General features: G+C 47.8%; 2 protein-coding genes across 2 annotated transcripts in view; both read left to right on the top strand.

The window, feature by feature from the left end:
- Nucleotides 1-23,021, top strand: part of LOC309549119 (uncharacterized protein) — a 2,919,967-nt gene that overhangs the window by 2,857,560 nt on the left and 39,386 nt on the right. Inside the window, exons 29-30 of the mRNA XM_082249156.1 lie at nucleotides 480-571; nucleotides 10,582-11,556. Coding sequence (XP_082105282.1) covers nucleotides 480-571; nucleotides 10,582-11,542 — 1,053 coding nt within the window. The 3' untranslated portion in view covers nucleotides 11,543-11,556. The remainder of the gene's footprint in view (nucleotides 1-479; nucleotides 572-10,581; nucleotides 11,557-23,021) is intronic.
- LOC309548636 (gastrula zinc finger protein XlCGF66.1-like) overlaps nucleotides 1-23,021 on the top strand; it is a 292,938-nt gene that overhangs the window by 230,531 nt on the left and 39,386 nt on the right. The gene's annotated exons all lie outside the window — the stretch shown is intronic.

Raw genomic sequence — 23,021 nt, 5'->3', positions numbered from 1 at the left:
CCTGAGTGCGGGAAATGTTTTTCAGAGAAGTCATGTCTTTCCAAGCATCAGAGTTCTCACACTGGCGAGAAGCCGTATTCCTGTCCTGAGTGCGGAAAATGTTTTTCACAGAAGTCCCATGTTTCAACACATCAGAAAGTGCACACAGGGGAGAAGCCGTATTTCTGTCCTGAGTGCGGGAAAAGTTTTGTACAGAAGTCAAATCTTACCAAACATCGGAAATTGCACACGGGAGAGAAGCCATATTCCTGTGCTGAGTGTGGAAAATGTTTTGCAGAGAAATCAGTTCTTGTTACACATCAAAGATCTCACACAGGGGAGAAGCCGTATTCCTGTCCTAAGTGTGGGAAATGCTTTTCACAGAGGTCACATCTTGCTGCACATCAAAAGACTCACATGAAAAGCCTAATCTCTGTTCTGAGTGTGGAAAATGTTTTGTGAAAGAGTCAGATCTTTTCACACATCTGAAGTGTCATAAGGAGAGGCGATTTTCCTGTCCTGAGTGTGGGAAATGTTTTTCACAGAAGTCCAATCTTTGCAGACATCAGAGATCTCACACAGGGGAGAAGCCGTATCCCTGTGCTGTTTGCAGGTATTTTTTTACACTGAAGGCCAATCGTGACAGACATTAGAGATCTCACACGGGGGAGAAGCCACTTTCCTGTCCTGAGTGAGGGAAATGTTCCTCACTGAAGTCCTGTCTTCCTGTACATCAGGGATCCCACACAACCCTCAAGGTGTATTAGTGCCTTGAGTGCGGGAAATGTCTTCTATATGAATATTGCTGGACATGTGGGGAAGAAGCACACCCTGATATACACCTCAGATATACTCCATGGCTGATCGTCATCATGTAAGAAACACTTCATAAGGAGATCAGAGATCACCAAAGACATGGATGAAGTGTTGTCCCGTGTTGGCCATTGATAGCAGGAGAAAAATAAAAATGGAGTCCTTACCTTTCATTGGCTGAGTACATTTTGAGCGGGAAGATTTCACAAACATTTAGAGGTCTGTTTTTAAAAAAAATGTGTGATTTCCTATAATCGTCAGCTCCATCTAGTGGCCATAATGTGTAATTTCGCTTTTTTTCAATTGAGGTATTTTGGGACAAATACTGGATTATGGCCACTAGATGGAGCTGAAGATTCTCTTCATAGGCCCCTATGGACTGAATGTACAATCTGATCAATGTACTCACGTTGTTACTGGGGGTGTTGAAAATGATCGCCGCATCGCCATGCAGCCTTTTCCGATTCGGTTACGATGCGGAACCCAGAATAATCGTGGTTGTGCGTGACGTCATCCTGGCTCCTCCCCCCACAGAAGTATCATTGCTGGATTAACATGCACCGTTGGCCTGGCTGCCACCGGCGCTGTTCCCCTCTCATTGGATGGTGTTGCTTCAGGAAGTGGGCGATGCAGAACATCAACGTGAAGCCCCCCCCCCCCCACCTCCCCACGCTCTCCGCCCTTCCTCGGGATTTGTATCTCTGTCACCTCCCCCATGGGCGGGTGTAGTGCAATTCGGCGCTAACATCATCATCATCATCACATCCCTGGCATGAGACACAGTCTGCTTCAGGAAATGAGCTGCGAGGGGAGGGGTAAGAGACCAGCCTGCCATGTTTAATGTAAGTGAGGGGTGAGTGCATAGAAGTGGCCCATCCCCCATCTCTGCTGTACCTCCAGTCTGTGTACTGAGTGTGCCTATCACATTGGGGCCTAAGTTGCGGCCAAAAGACTCCCCAATGAGCTGGTCGTCTCCTGTACCATGTCTGCAGTCTCTGACCGTCTCCTGTACCATGTCTGCAATCTCTGACCGTCTCCTGTACCATGACTGCAGTCTCTGACCATCTCCTGTATCATGTCTACAATCCCTGACCGTCTCCTGTACCATGTCTGCAATCTCTGACCATCTCCTGTACTATGTCTGCAGTGTCTGACCATCTCCTGTACTATGTCTGCTGTCTCTGACCATCTCCTGTACCATGTCTGCAGTCTCTGGCCATCTCCTGTATCATGTCTGCAGTCTCTGACCGTCTCCTGTACTATGTCTGCAGTCTCTGACCGTCTCCTCTATCATGTCTGCAGTCTCTGACCATCTCCTGTATCATGTCTGCAGTCTCTGACCGTCTACTGTATCATGTCTGCAGTCTCTGACCGTCTACTGTATCATGTCTGCAGTCTCTGACCGTCTCCTGTATCATGTCTGCAGTCTCTGACCGTCTCCTGTATCATGTCTGCAGTCTCTGACCATCTCCTGTACTATGTCTGCAGTCTCTGACCATCTCCTGTACTATGTCTGCAGTCTCTGACCATCTCCTGTACCATGTCTGCAGTCTCTGACCGTCTCCTGTACCATGTCTTCAGTCTCTGACCGTCTCCTGTACCATGTCTTCAGTCTCTGACCATCTCCTGTACCATGTCTGCAGTCTTTATATTTTTTCCTTATATATATATATATATATATATATATATATGCATATACCCCCTATTTATTTTTATACTCTCCTGTTTCTTAGAATAATTGGTCACCATGTGCTTTTACACTTGTTGGAATTATAGGTGTCCGGGTCTGCATCTGCTGGGTCCCCTCCCCTCCTTTTTTTAGGACCGATTGGCTTATACCCGCCTCAGCCCCAGGTTAGACTCCTCCCCTCACTGTGCTCTCATTCCCTTATGGTCACAGGGCCTGCTTTGGTTTGTTACATGTAAGTAGTAGGATCTTATGTATACGATATTTCTAAGGGAGCAATTTGGTGTATTCTTTTTATTTTTTAAGATTTTTGTATTCTAAAATTAGCCTATATTTTTTTTATCAAGCTCCTGATGAGTGGATGAAAGTTCCACGAAACGCGTAGAGATATAGATGTGAAGACATATGTATCTGGATACTAACCATGTATTATTCATGAGATATATATACACGTTTATTATTGTATATTATTATAATATGAATTGTGTAAATACATGGCAAGATACCCTTTTTTGATGCCAGTCCTCTACATTCTATATCTGTAATTCTATCTGGATTATGTGATGTCGTATTTGTTATATATATATTATCACTCATGTAATGAATAAACATTTTTGAGACTTCACTTTATCTGGTCATTTAAGCAAGCAACCTACCTCATCTAAAGTCCCATGACCATTTTTCCTTCCTTTTGCGTCTCCTGTACTACTGTATGTCTGCAGTCTCTGACCATCTCCTGTATCATGTCTGCAGTCTCTGACCGTCTCCTGTATCATGTCTGCAGTCTCTGACCGTCTCCTGTATCATGTCTGCAGTCTCTGACCATCTCCTGTATCATGTCTGCAGTCTCTGACCATCTCCTGTATCATGTCTGCAGTCTCTGACCATCTCCTGTATCATGTCTGCAGTCTCTGGCCGTCTCCTGTATCATGTCTGCAGTCTCTGACCATCTCCTGTATCATGTCTGCAGTCTCTGACTGTCTTCTGTACTATGTCTGCAGTCTCTGACTGTCTTCTGTACTATGTCTGCAGTCTCTGACCATCTCCTGCATCGTGTCTGCAGTCTCTGACCATCTCCTGTAGTATGCATATCTCCTAGCACAAACCCCCCACATCACCCCATCACAAAGCCTTTTGCCTCATCCCCCCCAACACAAATCCACCTCAATCACCACTCCTAGCATACCCCCCCCCCAAATGTATTTTCCTAGAGCAACTCTTACTTCCTACCACCCTCAAACTCCCCCTCTCCCCTTAAATCCCCTCCATCAATCTCCTTGCAGTGCCTCCCTACCTCACATGATGCCACAGTGCCCGGGGAAGCCTCCCCTTCTCTTCACCTCTTATCCCAGCCTTGCACTGGACTGTCTACTTTCCAAAAAAGGTAATTTGGGGGGTATTTGTACTGCCTTGCCATTTTCGGGCCTCAAGAAAGGAAATTGGCCATTAGTACATCAGGATTGATCACTTTTCAGATATATATCCAATAGTTTGTAAATTCCAGGGGTGCTCAATCTGTGGCCCGTGGAGCTCTCTAATGCTGCCTACGGAGTCTTCTGATGTGGCCCACGGAGCCCTCTGATGTTGCCCATGGAGCCCTCTGACGTAGTCCACGGAGCCCTCTGATGTGGCCCACGGAGCCCTCTGATGTGGCCCACAGAGCCCTCTGATGTGGCCCACGGAGCCCTCTGATGTGGCCCATGGAGCCCTCTGATGTGGCCCACGGAGCCCTCTGATGTGGCCCACGGAGCCCTCTGATGTGGCCCATGGAGCCCTCTGACGTGGCCCACGGAGCCCTCTAATATGGCCCGTGGAGCCCTCTGATTTGGCCCACGGAGCTCATTGATGGGGCCCACAGAGCCCTCTGATGTAGCCTAGAACATTAAACCAGGTAAGCGCATGTCCAGGGTCGGCAAACCATTGATCACATTCTGGGCTTGCGGAATTGCCACCCCAGAACTTTAGAGTGCCTTGAGCGAGTGTCGGCAGCGGAGAGAGCAGTAGCTGAATAAGCTGATGCTTCCCGCTGTCCCAGGCAGAGATACTGAGTACACCTCACCTGGGTACTTTCTATCATTTTTTTTCACACAAATGGAGCTTTCTTTTGGTGGTATTTAATCACCTCTGGGTTTTTTATTTCTTACAAAAAAAAAAGAAAAAAGACAGAAAAAAAAAGTTTTTCTTATTTTCTGTAAATTTTGAAAATAAATAAAATTTTCTTCTTCACTGATGTGCGCTGATGAGGCAGCACTGATAGGCTGCACTAATGGGCACTGATGAGGTACTAATATGTTGCACTGATGAGCACTGATAGGTGGCACTGATGGCCACTGAGAGGCAGCACTGACGGGCGGTACTGATGGACACTGACGGGTGGCACTGATGGACACTGATGGGCAGCACCATCAGTGCCCACAATCAGTGCCCATAGTGCTGCCAGTCAGTGCCCATCAGTGCCTAGATGAGCCTAGATGAGCAGGCACTGTCAGCACTATGGGCACTGATGGTGGGCACTGATGCTGGGCAGTAACTGGCACTTTATTTACATTTTGTGTAATCAGGGCACTGATGATCAGTGCCCTGATTACATGTATCTGTCTCCCCTGTGAGGAGGAGCCGCTGATCGGCTCTCCTCGCCTCACACACTGACAGTGTGAGGCGAGGAGAGACGAATAACGGCACTTCCTCATTTACATGTGACTGGCTGTGATTGGACACAGCCGATCACATGGGCAAAGAGTCATGTCATTGACTCTTTACCGAGATCAGGATTGTGCCGTGTCCTAACAACCTATTGACTGTGCGCTTGGCAGGATTTAAATACTAAAAAAAAAAAAAAACACACAGAGCACACAGAAAATTCAGGTGATTGGAGAAGTTCTCCTCGGCCCAAACCACTCGCCCATCCCTAGTGGTGTATAGAGGAAGGGAGAGAATTGTTGGAGAGGATGCATGGAGTGCATAGGTGGGAGAATACAAGACTGAGGGTGTTGCCACCAGAGTGAGTAGAAGCCTCTATCCATTGTGTACCCATTGCTTCAGGCCAAATGAGGAGGTTAGACTGAGAAGTTTGGAAGTAGCAGAAGTGTTCGTAGTAACAGGGATGTTGAAGTCGCTGAGAATGATTGTGGGGATTTCAGAAGAGAGAAAGTAGGGCAGCCAGGCAGAGAAGTCATCAAGGAAAGGTAATACCGGTCCAGCGGGCCGATAAATCACAGCAATTCTAGAGGAGATTGGAGAAAATAGACGTATACAGTGAGCTTCAAATGCTGAGAGGGAGGAGAGTGGAGAACCTGGAAGGTGCTCTGTGAGGATAGGAGGATTCCCACTCCACCTCCCTTGTGTTCCCCCAGGTCTAGATTTACACCTACTTCATTCATCTTATGGTGTTTATCAATAAATGAAGTAAACTGATCCATGTGAAAATTCATATACAACATAAAGTGCTTTGTGCTCAAGATGCTGTTCCCTGCAGATCCACTGCTTCCACTTTACACCTACTTCATTATCTTATAATATTTTCTATAGAGTAATAACTTGTGCAAATTCATGTAATCATACAATATTTGTTGCTCAATATAGTGTTCTCTGCAAGTCCACTGCTTCCACTTTGCATCTACTTCAACAAAGTTCTGTTGCTCCATAAAAGTCCACAAATTAATGAAAAGTTGATAAGGTGTGAAAGTTCTTCGTGCTCCAAACTGTGCCAGCTGTAATGTAGCCACGCCTTCTTCCACCTCTTACACACGTGATGGTGAGGGCGCCCCCTTAGTAGTGCTTCCCCACTCACCAGAGCAATATGACTCCCAGCTTTTCATCTACCAGAGTCACAAACATCCTTCACACTCTCCTCACCTCCAATGGCAAAGGAACTGGATCCTCCTCGCTCACTCCTGCAAGTCTGCTGCGCTTTCTGTCAGTCTCCCTCCTAGATTCGGCTTCCTCCTCCGACCGCTGTTCCAGCAGGAGCTCCGTTTCTTCATACACACTCAGGGAGGAGAGAAAGGGGAAGGATATAAAGTACATACACACACAGCACAAGGCCGTGTTCACACTACCAGACGGTTCTCAGGGCTGCAGTTCCTCTGAGCTCCACAAGGTGGTGATCTCACTTCTACCCAGACAGGAAGTCTCTATGGAATACAGACAGGAAGTGATGTTAGGTAAAGAGGACGTTCCATAGAACGTAGAGGGAGACACTGCAGGATCTGGCGGCAGAGGAGGTAATAAGTAGATTAACCCCTTCAAGGGGATCAGTTGATGATTAATATATCTTGCTTCCAAAGCTGACCACACATGGATGGAAATGTGACCGATCCCTGCTGAACCAGCTGAATTTCGATGTATCTATGGTCACCTCCCCTCCCCCACATCTCCTTCATTATGTAAGTCATGCTGAGATAATCTCCCATTGGCTGAGCAATATTCTCATTTGTCTCTGTGCTCCTTCTTGCTATTCCTCGTCCTGCCTGTTGTTTCCTTGGATTGATTTTCTGTGTAGTGACCCCGGCTTCATCTCTTGGATGCGCTCGTCTGTTGCTTGTCCTGACCTTTATCCTGATTCCTGGATCTCCTCCTCATCTCTCCTCCATATCCTCTTACACAGCTTTTCTCCACACCTGCAGTGACCCTGGGGGGATGGGAACTTGGCACCAGCATGCAGCAAAATCCATCCCCACCATTAGGAGCTCTGGAGAAAATTGTCTGCTATTTACACTCCGTTCCTCCACACGTCACCTGCTGACATGAGAGATTACTTTCACAGAATCCTGACAGATTTCTGTATGGTAAAGGTCAAAGTTTACTCTTCATTTTAGGAAAAGTGGGAGGCACCCAGGAACAATGATTTGGTTTGCATGGGAGCCTCAAATAGAGAGCCCCTCCAATCTCCCCATCCAAATGTCCCTCCATTCAGAGTCTATGTGTCCTATGACATCACACTGACCTCACAGCTCCTCCCCCCAATGTCCATCCATCTGGCTTTTTTTTCTCATGCTCTTAGGATGTGGGCGGACCCTTGGCATCCTCACATAAAGTGGGACTGTTAGTCCTGCGTTGTATGTAATGATGTCAGAATGCCTGCAACAAGTTTTTACTCCGCTTATTTTGGGGTTACTGTGTGGGTAAATTATACCTCAGTCTGAGGTGGGGCTTTAATCAAATGGAAACCTGAATGGTGAGGTGAGGAGGATTCTGGGAATTTCATTTGATTTTACTATTTGTGTTCAGATCTAGAGTTTTCCTCCTGTGAAGTCTGGAGATCATATGACCATCACATTGCCTCCACCTCCCTCCCTGATAGAATAGAGAAATACAAAGAAGATTCTAGAAGTCACCAGGGAGATCATCGAGGAGAGGTGAGCGGTGCTGGGAATTCTGGGACATTATCCAGTAACAGACAAGGGATGTGTCTGGATGGTGACTGTATCATTGTGTGTGTCAGGTTCCTATAAGGTGTCAGGATGTCACTGTCTATTTCTCCATGGAGGAGTGGGAGTATTTAGAAGGACACAAAGATCTCTACAAGGACGTCATGATGGAGAATCAGCCGCCCCTCACATCACCGGGTAAGAGGAAACTTTATTGTAAAGGAGAGAGCAGTACGGAGGCTCCACCTAGATCCCCCATCATCTGATAAACACATAGAAACAATGTATTCAGTCAGTGTGTGTGTTTCCTACAGATGGATCCAGTAATGGGAACCCACCAGAGAGATGTCCCCGTCCTCTGTATTCCCGGGATTCCACACAGGAAGGTCACACCATCCCCCACCATCATCAGGTAGATGATTGTCAATGATTGGTAGTTCTGATTTATACACAGCATGTTTGTTACAATAAATGTTTTATTATATATTCAGAGTGGAAACCTTGGGGATGATAATATTGATGTTAAAGAAGAGTATAAAGAGGAGGATGAGGAGTATGGAGTGATGGAGGAGTTTTCAGAAGGACACAAGGATATGATGGAGCCACCTAATACCAGGAACCCACCAGAGAGATGTCCCCGTCCTCTGTATTCTCGGGATTCCACACAGGAAGGTCACACCATCCCTCACTGTTACAAGGTTGGTGAGACAGAGATTATAAAACACAGACTCATGGAGACAATGTGTGGATTTTTATGTGATGTCACAATAATAAATCTTATATTTTACAGATGATATTCTTTCATTTTCTTGATTTAGAGTGGAGATCCAATCGATATAGAATTTGAGGTTAAAGCAGAAGAAGAAGAGACGTATGTGAGGGATGATCAGCAGTCTATGGAGGAGGATGGAATAACGGGGACATTTATAGAGGAGGACACTCCTACAGAGATCAGCACAGGTGGGTCATTAACACTAAATACATTCCTCCACCCATACTGCTCACTGATTGGACCAGAGTAGGGGGGGGGGTTGGGTGATATCAGCCTGTAATCCCCTGGTCACTTTCCTGTGCTGTGTTTCCCATCCTGTATTTCTCTCGGATAATCTTCCTTCTCTGTGCTGCAGACACATTTTATGTCTCTAGACTGGATTTATGAAGATTCTGGGGTTCAGCTGGTAGCAAAATGTTGATTTTCACCATAGACGTTGCTCAGCCTAGACCCCTGGGTCTTCTGCCCCATGCCCAGGTCTAGCAAGATCTCTGACAGAACAATTCTCCCGGGGTTACTTGCTCTGTTATTTGCTGGCTGTGTTGGGTGGAGGGATATGTCTGTATAATCTCACACCCAAGTCACTGAGTTCCTTTCTTTTTTTTTTTGAGCCGTGTATATTCTATCTATACAATGCACACACTGTTACACACAAAAACTTGAATAAAAGACATGAAAAGACACGCACACTGGTGAACAGTCACAAACAGTTTTACAATCCACAGTAAACATGAATGAGCCACAAATCCACCCTTCTCTTGTCACGGAGAATAAGCTGACAGTGCGCCACACTGCAATTCCAGGTGTACTCTCACCTCTTCAGATGGACCCCATTGCTCCATACCAAGAGGACACACCCAGCATGAAATCACACACCTTCAGGTACATGTAGGCGGAGCCTCCTCTTTAGGTAGTCAGCTCCTGCTACTAGAGATAAAGAGACTCCATAGTGCTCACTGTTATATTTATTACATGGATAAGAAAAGCACTCACAAGGTTAAAAAAGCAATCCAGTATTGAATACACCCAATCACTGCAGATTCCCCAAGCATCAGTCTCAGTGTAACTTGAGGGCACTCCGCCTAACGTGATGATGTCCTCAAACCACTCCCATCTGATGCGTTGCATCCTGATTGGACTTCCCCAAAGATATATATGGTCTTCAGGATCAGTCCAATCTCCATCGTGGTTGTTCTCCCCCATCCTCACTCTCTGACCTCTGGTGGGGCTCAGCCCCGCTGTTATTCATGACTAAATCATGGACTAAATAAGGAAGTGCAGGACTTTTTATGTTGGGAAGATGGCAATGAGTGATAGAGGGGGAGGGGGACACTCGTCCTATAATCCCCTCATCACTGTCACTCCTATAAAAGACAGTTCTCATTGTTTCCTCACTCTCTGACTAAGGTCCATGAATAAAGAAATGAACTGGTAGGAGATCAGAGGACCCATTTACTAGTTACCTTGAGGGGGGAATTGTAAGATCCTCAGAGACAAAGCTGTCTGATGTGGGTGGAGTCCTGGTTTAGGGGAACCAATCTGCTCATGTCTAGTAATAATCTTTATATTTCTATTTTAGTAGATGGATGGGAGATGAGGAAAACCTCAGAGGATTGTCTCACTTTGTCTCCAGACTGTAAAGTAGAAGATGAGGACATCACACAGTATAGTCCAGGAGAAAACCCGGCTACCTCAAATGTCCATCCGGCACCACACAGTGTAGATGGACCATCGTATTCCTCTTATCCTGAGGAATCTCAGACTGTGAGGGACAGTGCCGGACCATCGTATTCCTCTTATCCTGAGGAACCTCAGACTGTGAGGGACAGTGCGGGACCATCGTATTCCTCTTTTCCTGAGAAACCCAAGACTGTGAGGGAGGGTGCCGGGCCATCGTATTCCTCTTTTCCTGAGGAACCTCAGACTGTGAGGGACGGTGCCGTCCTTACAACAGATAAGAGGTTCTCCTGTGCTGAGTGCGGGAAGTGTTTCAGTTTTAAATCCAATCTTCATGTGCATAAAAGATCTCACACTGGTGAGAAGCCGTATTCCTGTCCTGAGTGCGGGAAATGTTTTGCACAGAAGTCCGATCTTTCCAGACATCAGAGATTTCACACGGGGGAGAAGCCATATTCCTGTCTTGAGTGCGGGAAATGTTTTACACAGAAGTCTAGTCTTCACAATCATCAGAGCTCACACACTGGTGAGAAGCTTTATTCTTGTCCTGAGTGTGGAAAATGTTTTTCACATAAGTCATATGTTTCCACACATCAGAGATTGCACACGGGGGAAAAGCCATATTATTGTTCTGAGTGCGGGAAATGTTTTTCATGCAAGTCACATCTTTCCACACATCAGAGATCGCACGCGGGAGAGAAGCCGTATTCCTGTCCTGAGTGCGGGAAATGTTTTTCACAGAAGTCCACTCTTTACAGTCATCAGAGATCTCACACTGGCGATAAGTCTTATTCCTGTCCTGAGTGCGGGAAATGTTTTTCACAGAAGTCCCATCTTTCCACACATCAGAGATCACACACTGGTGAGAAGCCGTATTCCTGTCCTGAGTGCGGGAAATGTTTTTCAAAGAAGTACACTCTTTACAGACATCAGAGATCTCACACTGGTGAGAAGCCGTATTCCTGTCCTGAGTGCGGGAAATGTTTTTCACAGAAGTCCTATCTTTCCACACATCAGAGATTCCACACTGGTGAGAAGCCATATTCCTGTCCCGAGTGCGGGAAATGTTTTTCAGAGAAGTCCAATCTTTCCAAGCATCAGAGATTGCACACTGGTGAGAAGCCATATTCCTGTCCTGAGTGCGGGAAATGTTTTTCAGAGAAGTCCAATCTTTCCAAGCATCAGAGATCTCACACGGGGAGAAGCCGTATTCCTGTCCTGAGTGAGGGAAATGTTCCTCACTGAAGTCCTGTCTTCCTGTTCATCAGGGGTCCCACACAACCCTGGAGGTGTATTAGTGCCTTGAGTGCGGGAAATGTCTTCTATATGAATGTTGGTGGACATATGGGGAAGAAGCACACCCTGATATACACGTCAGATATACTCCATGGCTGATCTTCATCATGTAAGAAACACTTCATAAGGAGATCAGAGATCACCAAAGACATGGATGAAGTGTTGGCAATTGATAGCAGGAGAAAAATAAAAATGGAGTCCTTACCTTTCATTGGCTGAGTACATTTTGTGCGGGAAGATTTCACAAACACTTACAGATCTGGTTGTTATAAATGTGTTGATGAAATGTGACCCGCATTCCCCCAGTCATGGTGAATTGGGATTTCCTATAAAGGTCAATTCCATCTGGTGGCCATAATGTGCTTTCCTGACAGATGTCAATGGCAGCATACGTTTGGGTAGCCCCGCCCTCGTTCCTCCCCCATGAGACCCCACCCCATAAATGTTCAGGATAAGCCAATGGCTGCGTTCCTTTTTTGTCCTCCTCACTTATAGGACCATTTTTGTATGAAGTTTTCCTACCTATTGGAAGCATTGGTGGGCGGGTCTGGTGCTGGGCAGCTGTGCGGGATGTCAGGAGCTTCCTTTGGTATCCAGAAGTCTTCCAGGATGTCCCGAGTGGTTATTGAGTCCCCAGCTATCAGCAGGGTGGTGTTATGGCACACATATGTAGAGGATCCATGCCTGGAGAGTGGGCCCTGCCATCGGCGGCCATTTGCATTGGCTAGGAGCCCAGCTGTTAGCGGGTGGCCATTAAGTGTTAGACACGTGAAATCCGTTTCGGTGCAAAAACAAATTCCAACAAATTTTTGGTTATTCCTAGATTCGGATGTATCCAAATCTCCAAATGAAATTGTAATGAATTTTGTTGAAATCTGTTAAAATTGGTTTTGTTTATTTGTTTTCTAACGAAATTCCAACTTTTCAGAATGATTCAAATTCGGATCAGACAAAAAAACGATCAACCATACCAGGCCACAAGTCCTCAACATGGGGGGGTGGGTGCTTTGGGTAAGCTATGCCCCCCCACCCCGAAGCACCTTGTCCCCATGTTGATGGAGACAAGGGCATCTTCCCCACAACCGTGGCCTGTGCTTGTGGGGGTCTGCAGGTGCAGGCAGGGGGCTTGTCATAATATGAAAGCCTCTTTTACCAAGGGGGCCCCCAGATCCCGCCCCCCCCCCCCCATGTGAATGAGTATCGGGAACATATTACCCGTACCTATTCACCAAAAATTGTCAAAAAGTAATAAAAACACACACAAATTTTGAAAAATCCTTTATTTAAAAAAACCTACTGCAGGCTCCTCCTCCATACATAGGAAAAGGGCGGGGTCATCTGTCTACATCACCTGGAGGCACTGCCCCTTCTGGCCTCATGGATCGGTGCATGCTGGGTCCCTGACGTCAGAAAGGGCGGTGCCACCAGGTGATGTAGACAGGTGGCCCCGCCCCTTACCTATATAAAATATGTGAAACGGGGAGCCTGCAGTAGGCAGAGGGTCTCCATGATGGCGAGAGCTTCTCTATTTATTTATTTTTCAGGGCGCGGGCTTTGTGATTGATGACGGATCTACATCGGGGGACGCTGGTTTTTATTTTATAATAAAGGATTTTTCAAAAATTGTGTGTGTGTTTTTATTACTTTTTGACACTTTTTTGGTGAATAGGTACAGGTACTATGGTCCTGATACTCATTCACATGGGGGGGGGGTCCCTTGGTAAAAGGGGCTTTTAGAAAACGACAAGCCCCCTGCCTGCAGACCACCACAAGCACAGGCCACGGTTGTGGGGAAGAGGCCCTTGTCCCCATCAACATGGTATGGGGTCTGGTATGGGTTAGGAGGGGGGGGTCTTGCTCGTCCCCCCTTTTCTGACTTGCCGAACTGCATGCTCAGGTAAAGGTCTGATATTTATTTTGGGGGACCCCACGTCAATTATTTTTTTTTTACATTTTGGCATGGTCCTGGTATAGCCTGGGGGGCGGGGGGAGACCCCTTGTCATTTTTTTAAACATTTTCTATTGCCGGGCAATGCCGGCATTCTTTTCTTTCCATTCATCTGTCATTGGGGAAGCCCACTGACGGCTGATGAGTCGTCGGTTGGTAAGGATGCGGGCGGCCGGCTTCCCAGCCCCCTGCTTAACAACCAGCTATTTCTTCACTCAGAATTCCAATCAGTCGATTGTTTCTCGACCAATCGGAATTCTGATCGTTCTGATAAATTCTTTAGATTAATAAACTAAACAAATTTTAGCGAAAAGGAAAATAAATTTAACGAAAACTAAACAAATTCCAAAACCAAACTAAAAGAATTCCAAATTCCAGAATGAAATGAAATTAGTAACATAATGAATAGGGATGTAACGATATCAAAATCTCACGGTACGATACAATTTCGATATTGACCTCACGGTACGATATTTATTGCGATATAGTGGAAAAGCTCACGGTATTGTTAAATAGCTCATGATAGTGTTTGTGATGATAATAGCAAAAAAATACCGACATTTATTCTGCTTTTGCCAGTCAACAGGCAATTTATTGTTGTATTTATGGATCCATGACAACATAAAACACTGATTTGTTCCGCGGGACTGTGTTTACTCCTCTTGCTTTTTGACGGACACCTGTCCTTTTAATATTGTAACCCAACCACGACGATATCGCGATACGACCACGACGATATCGAGACGACCACGACGATACGATATCGCGATATCTTCGATATCGTTACATCCCTAATAATGAATCTATCCGAAACGAAACAAATTTTCCCATTCTGCACATGTCTCCTAAGCGTGCCCAACCCAGATATAGCAGTTGTGTTCCTGCCTCTGGGATCCGGGTCGCCCTGCGGATGCTTCGATTGCCCTGTGGAAGAGGTCCGGGACACGTGAGTATGTTTGGCTTGAGGTCAGCAGAAGGGAGCAGACGCCATGTGGGCTGCTAGGGAGTAACCAAAAGGAAAACCTATGGAGGGGACTCTGCTCTCTGGGGGATCGATGTGCATTGCAGCATCTTATCAAAGTTTGGTGCAGTCGCCTACCTTTGTCTTCTTTTCTGTCCTGAGGAGAGAACTGTTTGTTGAAGCACGGTTTGCTTTCTGCGTAGCGGTACCCCTGCAGGAGCCGCTTGGATATTGGTGTACCCGGGCCTCCCACTGATTACTCCACAGCCAGATACAGGGTATTTTCACACAGCCAGGTGCACACACTCTTCCGCTCGTTGTCTCCAATGACCAGTCTAGGGGATGTGTTTTTATGTTTTATTTGGAGAACTTGGATAGGAGAAGAAAAACCAGAGCCAACATGAGAGTTCCAACATCCTATCTGTTCAGAGAAATGGGAACCTACAGATGTTCACAAGGAACCACTGTCATATGTGTGGACTTTAAGGGCACAGCATGAGACAGATAACAACTACATGGATTTATCCTAAAATAACATTTATTGATTTATCTAAAACCAGATCTCAATAAAATGAGGAAACTGACCCCAAACTGAGCTCAGCTCGTACACAGGAGATCAATGTCTCCTACTAATTTCACTCATGTACATCATACATATATAAGGATAAGTTGGTATATATCATAAGGTTCGTGTAGGTATAGATATTTCCTCTCTTCACTTAGATGTAACATTTAGTGACGGCCATGTACTTTTTTACTGAATATATCTTATTACTGTCTCCAGACCTAAACCCTATTGAGCATCTGTGGGGGATCCTCACGGAAGGTGGAGGAGCGCAAGGTCTCTAACATCCACCAGCTCCGTGATGTCATCATGGAGAAGTGGAAGAGGACTCCAGTGGCAACCTGTAAAGGTCTGGTTAACTCCATGCCCAAGGGGGTTAAGGCAGTGCTGGAAAATAATGGTGGCCACACAAAATATTGTCACTTTGGGCCCAATTTGGACATTGTCACTTAGGGGTGTACTCATTTTTGTTGCCAGTGGTTTAGACATTAATGGCTGTGTGTTGTTATTTTGAGGGGACAGCAAATTTACACTGTTATACAAGCTGTACACTCACTACTTTACATTGTAGCAAAGTGTCATTTTTTCAGTGTTGTCACATGAAAAGATAGAACAAAATATTTACAAAAATGTGAGGGGTGTACTTACTTTTGTGAGATACATATGTCTTGGATGGGATGCGGATAAAGCAGACTCATGGCGAGGATTCCATCAATTCAATTTTTAGGGCTCTGTTGGATCAGCTAACTTGGAGGCAGAGGAGGGATCAGATAGACCCTGGATTTCTCCATAAAGAGTACCTGTCCCTGACAAAGCTATCACAAGGGATGTTCCTTGTGGTAGCAAAAATGTAAAGGTATGTGATGTATGGCCATCCATGTGAGGTATCGCCATCCATGTGAGGTAGTGGTGCACTGAATTTTCGGCAACCAAAATTTTCGGCTGAAAATGGGCCTATTCCATTTCGGGGCGAAAATGGGTTAAAGATGCCGAAATTAATGATGGCCGCCGCGGGCGCAGCGCAGGTTTCTAAAGTCCTGCCTCTGGCCAGTGGCCCGCCTCCCGGTGATGTCACTACTATGACTATGTGTATGAATGAACTAACACACCGGCCGGGCGGGCGAGCGGCCGCTAATACCTATAACTAAGTGAGCCCTTCACTTCCCTATCAGGCGGGTATCTCCGCTGACAGGGAAGTGAAGGGCTCACTTAGTTATAGCTTTTAGTGTGTTAGGTGCGTTAGTTCATTAATACACATAGTCGTAGTAGTGACATCACCGGGAGGTGGGCCGCCGGCCAAAGGTGGGACTTTTGAAAGGAAGGACACAGGAGGAGCGGAGAGTTTGCCTGCCTGTGGCATGGAGGTGCCGACAAGTAAGGAGATTGCCATCATTGAGGGGGGGGGCCTGAGGCAGGGTTACCAATGATATTTGTATTGTGCAGCATGAGGGGGTTAATGTATTGCCACTGCTGGTCACTGATGCATTAGTGACCGACCAGTGGCAGTTAATTACCACTGGTTGCACTAATGCAGCACAAAGGGGTTAATTAACTGCCACCGGTCGGTCACTAATGCTTCAGTGACCAGCAGTGGCAATACCTCAACCCCCTCATGCTGCATAATACAAATACCATTGGTAATTAAATTAACCTCTTGCCAACCCGTCACTGTACATATACTGCGACAGGGTGGCAGCTACGGGTGTACGTCGCTGCCTGTTTCTGGTGTATGCCCCTCTTCTATCTATTTTTAATAATTTGGGGGGGGAAAGTCATTTTCGGTTTTTGGCCAAGGGCATCCTGCATTTTCGGTTTCGGCCTGGAATTTTCATTTCTGTGCATCCCTAATGTGAGGTATCGCCATCCATGTGAGGTATCGCCATCCATGTGATGTATCGCCGTCCATGTGAGATATCGCCGTCCATGTGAGGTATCGCCGTCCATGTGAGGTATCGCCGTCCATGTGAGGTATCGCCGTCCATGTGAGGTATCGCCATGAACATCAGTGTGAGAGAAGAATTCTACCAGCAGAGATCACATTTACCGATAAGCTGTAAACCTAGAAAGGCTTTTATAAGGGACACCTATGGATAATTTTAGGCTCCGTAGTTTGTCACAGGCGTGTGCAATTTTTATTCTTCACATTTTTGGTATAAATTTACTTGCCACAACATTATATTTTATATCTTACCGATAAAATGGGTATTCTATTGTATTCATGTGCATTCAAATTTGTGTATTATTTCCTGAAAATTTGATGTGGCAAAAAAATCCCCAATTTTTTCCCCAGGGTATCTGCTTTTGGAATATATTTCATGTTTGGGGGTTCTAAGCAGGGGAGGACTGGCAGCCTTAGGTCTGGGGGGCAAGTCCAGTCGAGTGGCCCATTGAACCACCGAATCGGCTCCCCATCCATCTGCACCACATTTCCCTCACAGAGAGATAGAGAGAGACTGCTCCACATTGCCCACACAGAGAAAGAGAGAGACAACCCCACATTGCCCGCAGAGAGAGAGAGAGAGAGACAACCCCACATTGCCTGCACAAAGAGAGACCGCGCTCCATTGCCTGCACAAAGAGAGAGACAGCTCCACATTGCCTGCACAGAGAGAGAGACCGCTCCATATGATCTGCACAGAGAGAGAGAGAGCGCGAGAGAGACTGCTCCACATTGCCCACACAGAGAAAGAGAGAGACAACCCCACATTGCCCGCAGAGAGAGACCTCACCACAATGCCTGCACAAAGAGAGAGACCGCGCCCCATTGCCTGCACAAAGAGAGAGACAGCTCCACATTGCCTGCACAGAGAGAGAGACCGCTCCATATCATCTGCACAGAGAGAGAGAGCGCGAGAGAGACTGATCCACATTGCATGCATAGAGAGAAAAATCGCTCCACATTGCCTGCACAGCAAGGGAGAGACTGATCCACATTGCCTTCACAGAGAGAGACTGCTCCACTTTGCCTGCACAGATAGAGACCGCTCCACCTTGCTTGAACAGAGAGAGAGAGAGAGAGACCACTCCACATTGCCGGCACAGGGAGAGGGACCGCTCCACATTGCAGTTTCTCTGTGGAGCAGTCTGTCTCTCTGTGCGGGCAGGGTGGAGCGGTCTCTCTCTCTCTCTCTCTCTGTGTGGGCAGGGTGGAGCGGTCACTCTCTGTGCGGGCAGGGTGGAGTGGTCACTCTCTGCAGGGCCGGATTAAGAGCAATATGGGCCTGGTGCTGGGGATTTTGGTGGGCCTTAAGGGTCGTGTGTCGGCGTGCGCAGGCCAAATGCTATGGAAGTCCCAGGCTTCCATAAGAGCCCTGCATCAGTGTACGAGGTGCGCCCTGAGGTGACGTTGAAGGGCGCAGCTGTGCAGAGCTAACACAACATTACAGAAGCTGAATACCTGGCTTCCATTAGGACTGCCCGCAGTGCCCATTATTAATCCCACCACCCGGCCCAGGTGATCCATGCGGAATGCAGAACCGGTCAGGCCAGGGGAGACCTCTCCCTGTCGGCCCATTGCTTTCCATGCATGGCCTGTTCTTTTTGGGCGGCTGGGCCCAGGGTCACATCATTGGGTGGGTGTGGCCAAATTGTACATGGGGAGGGTCCTAAAGAAACATTGTTAAATAAAACCAGGAATGCATAACACACAAGCACAGGGTTAAGGACAGGAGAGAGTAATACACAGAATGCTGGGTTCAACACAGCGTAATACACAGAGTGCTGGGTTAAGGACAGCATAATACATAGGGAGCTGGGTCCAGGACAACGTAAAACACAGAATGCTGGGTTCAGGACAGCATAATACATAGGGAGCTGGGTTCAGGACAACGTAAAACACAGAATGCTGGGTTCAGGACAGCATAATACATAGGGAGCTGGGTTCAGGACAACGTAAAACACAGAATGCTGGGTTCAGGACAGCATAATACATAGGGAGCTGGGTTCAGGACAACGTAATACACAGAGCGCTGGGTTCAGGACAGCATAATACATAGAGAGCTGGTTCAGGACAACGTAAAACACAGAATGCTGGGTTCAGGACAGCGTAATACATAGGGAGCTGGGTTCAACACAGCGTAATACACAGAGTGCTGGGGTCAGGACAGCATAATACATAGGAAGCTGGGTTCAGGACAGCATAATACACAGAGTGCTGGGTTCAGGACAGCGTAATACACAGAGCGCTGGGTTCAGGACAGCGTAATACACAGAGTGCTGGGTTCAGGACAGCATAATACACAGAGTGCTGGGTTCAGGACAGCGTAATACACAGAGCGCTGGGTTCAGGACAGCATAATACACAGAGTGCTGGGTTCAGGACAGCATAATACACAGAGTGCTGGGTTCAGGACAGCGTAATACACAGAGCGCTGGGTTCAGGACAGTGTAATACACAGAGCGCTGGGTTCAGGACAGCATAATACACACAAAATGCTGGGTTCAGGACTGCGGAATACACAGAGCACTGGGTTTAGGACAGTATAATACACAGAACGCTGGGTTCAGGACAGCGTTATACACAGAGCGCTGGGTTCAGGGCAGAGTAATATACAGAGCGCTGGGTTCAGGACAGCGTAATACACAGGTTCAGTAGGAGGCTACTTGCAGGGTGCAAGGTTCAGGAGGAGGCTACGTGCATAGGGCAGGGCTATTACCCATTTTTTTGTTTTCTTCTGTATGTAATGAATGGTCAGAGACTGCAGACATGGTACAGGAGATGATCAGAGACTGCAGACATGGTACAGGAGATGGTCAGAGACTGCAGACATGCTACAGGAGATGGTCAGAGACTGCAGACATGGTACAGGAGATGGTCAGAGACTGCAGACATGGTACAGGAGATGATCAGAGTGCAGACATGGTACAGGAGATGGTCAGAGACTGCAGACATACTACAGGAGATGGTCAGAGACTGCAGACATGGTACAGGAGATGGTCAGAGAGTGCAGACATGGTACAGGAGATGGTCAGAGACTGCAGACATGATACAGGAGATGGTCAGAGACTGCAGACATGGTACAGGAGATGGTCAGAGACTGCAGACATGGTACAGGGGATGGTCAGAGACTGCAGACATGGTACAGGGGATGGTCAAAGACTGCAGACATGGTACAGGAGATGGTCAGAGACTGCAGATATAGTACAGGAGATGGTCAGAGAGTGCAGACATGGTACAGGAGATGGTCAGAGAGTGCAGACATGGTACAGGAGATGGTCAGAGAGTGCAGACATGGTACAGAAGATGGTCAGAGAGTGCAGACATGGTACAGGAGATGGTCAGAGAGTGCAGACATAGTACAGGAGATGGTCAGAGACTGCAGATATAGTACAGGAGATGGTCAGAGAGTGCAGAGATGGTACAGGAGATGGTCAGAGACTGCAGATATAGTACAGGAGATGGTCAGAGAGTGCAGAGATGGTACAGGAGATGGTCAGAGACTGCAGATATAATACAGGAGATGGTCAGAGAGTGCAGACATGATACAGGAGATGGTCAGAGAGTGCAGACATGGTACAGGAGATGGTCAGAGAGTGCGGACATGGTACAGGAGATTGTCAGAGACTGCAGACATGGTACAGGAGATGGTCAAAGACTGCAGACATGGTACAGGAGATGGTCAGAGACGGCAGATATAGTACAGGAGATGGTCAGAGACTGCAGACATGATACAGGAGATGGTCAGACACTGCAGACATGGTACAAGAGATGGTCAGAGACTGCAGACATGGTACAGGAGATGGTCAGAGACCGCAGACATACTATAGGAGATGGTCAGAGATTGCAGACATGGTTGATTCAAGAGATGGTCAGGGACTGAGTTTACAGCTGAACCCGGTGTAAACCAGCTCTGCAAGATCAAGTCAGTAAAAGTGACAGAAGACAGCAGCACATCCAATTTCCAAAATAAAAATTGTCTTACAAACAGTTCAGTAAACAGGTAATGGGTCTCTGAAGCTTCTAACCTGAACCAACAGTAAATGCTCCAAAAATAAAATAAAAACCCCATGCAGCACACACAGAGCTCAAACTAGCAGAATGGAAGCTGAAATGGTTACCAGTCATTTGTTCCTGGTGTTGCTGCAGCGTCTTCTTATCAGTGTATCAGGCAATGTATAGCTCAGGGAGATAAAACATAAGGAGTGAGGGGAGAGGAGGATGATCGGTAACCTGCACACTGCCTGAACACACAGATATCCGGAACACACTGCAGCCCACCAGAATTACATGTGACATTGCTCTAATTGTTGTCATACCTTCTTGCCTTGCATTTACATCCCTGGTGCTCCCAGTCAAATGTGGTGGGCTGGAGAGGGTCGGGGGAGGAGTGCGATACTGCCTGCTGACTGGCTGTGGATGAAAGGGAGGAGGAGCTCCACATCTAGCCTGCCCATCCCCAACATCAGAGCTCCGATCTGACAGCTCTGCTCCTCTCACTCTCACTGACACTATGCTGGACGGTCACACTGAATGTAGAGCTAGACTGCCAGTACACCGTCCCTGAATCCAGGGACATGCAGGGAGGTTCTGAAGGAGCAGCCCGCTGTCACTTGTAGCACAGAAGCCGGGCTTCTGTGTTTACAAGTGACAGAAAACAGCAGTGATAATGGACCTTGCCGGGCCAGGGCCTATATTATGGTGGGGGCCTGGTGCTGCAGCTCCAATAGTCCCTATGTTAATCCGGTCCTAACTCTCTGTGCGGGCAGAGAGGAGCGGTCACTCTCTGTGTGGGCAGAGTGGAGCGGTCACTCTCTGTGTGGGCGGTCACTCTCTGTGCGGGCAGAGTGGAGCGGTCACTCTCTGTGCGGGCAGAGTGGAGCGGTCACTCTGTGCGGGCAGAGTGGAGTGGTCACTCTCTGTGCGGGCAGAGTGGAGCGGTCACTCTATGTGCGGGCAGAGTGGAGCGGTCACTCTCTGTGCGGGCAGAGTGGAGTGGTCACTCTCTGTGTGGGCAGAGTGGAGCGGTCACTCTATGTGCGGGCAGAGTGGAGTGGTCACTCTCTGTGCGGGCAGAGTGGAGTGGTCACTCTCTGTGTGGGCAGAGTGGAGTGGTCACTCTCTGTGTGGGCAGAGTGGAGTGGTCACTCTCTGTGTGGGCAGAGTGGAGTGGTCACTCTCTGTGTGGGCGGTCACTCTCTGTGTGGGCAGAGTGGAGTGGTCACTCTCTGTGTGGGCAGAGTGGAGTGGTCACTCTCTGTGTGGGCAGAGTGGAGCGGTCACTCTATGTGCGGGCAGAGTGGAGCGGCCACTCTATGTGCAGGCAGAGTGGAGCGGTCACTCTCTGTGTGGGCGGTCACTCTCTGTGCGGGCAGAGTGGAGTGGTCACTCTCTGTGCGGGCAGAGTGGAGTGGTCACTCTCTGTGTGGGCGGTCACTCTCTGTGTGGGCAGAGTGGAGTGGTCACTCTCTGTGCGGGCAGAGTGGAGCGGTCACTCTCTGTGCGGGCAGAGTGGAGCGGTCACTCTCTGTGGGGGCAGAGTGGAGCGGCCACTCTATGTGCAGGCAGAGTGGAGCGGTCACTCTATGTGCGGGCAGAGTGGAGCGGTCACTCTATGTGCAGGCAGAGTGGAGCGGTCACTCTCTGTGGGGGCAGAGTGGAGCGGTCACTCTATGTGGGGGCAGAGTGGAGCGGTCACTCTATGTGCGGGCAGAGTGGAGCAGTCACTCTCTGTGCGGGCAGAGTGGAGCGGTCACTCTATGTGGGGGCAGAGTGGAGCGGTCACTCTCTGTGGGGGCTTCTCTCAGCAGCGGCAATCTCTCAGAGACTGTTCCACATTAATGCCACCAGAGAGACTGAGGCAGAGAGCCTGCGCCTTCCCCACTCCTATTACATAGATCAAAGAGACTGCAGGAAGATGAAGGCAAAAGACTGTGCTGTCACTGCCGCCACACTAAGCGCTACTTGTGGAGTCTGGACCTTCTCTGATGAGTGAGCGCCACACCACTGGGCAAGCCA

This window comes from Pelophylax lessonae (assembly GCF_965119305.1).
Source record: "Pelophylax lessonae genome assembly, chromosome: 3".
Classification (NCBI taxonomy): domain Eukaryota; kingdom Metazoa; phylum Chordata; class Amphibia; order Anura; family Ranidae; genus Pelophylax; species Pelophylax lessonae.
The sequence above is the reverse complement of the archived record's forward strand: the minus strand, read 5'-3'. Positions and strand labels throughout refer to the sequence as shown.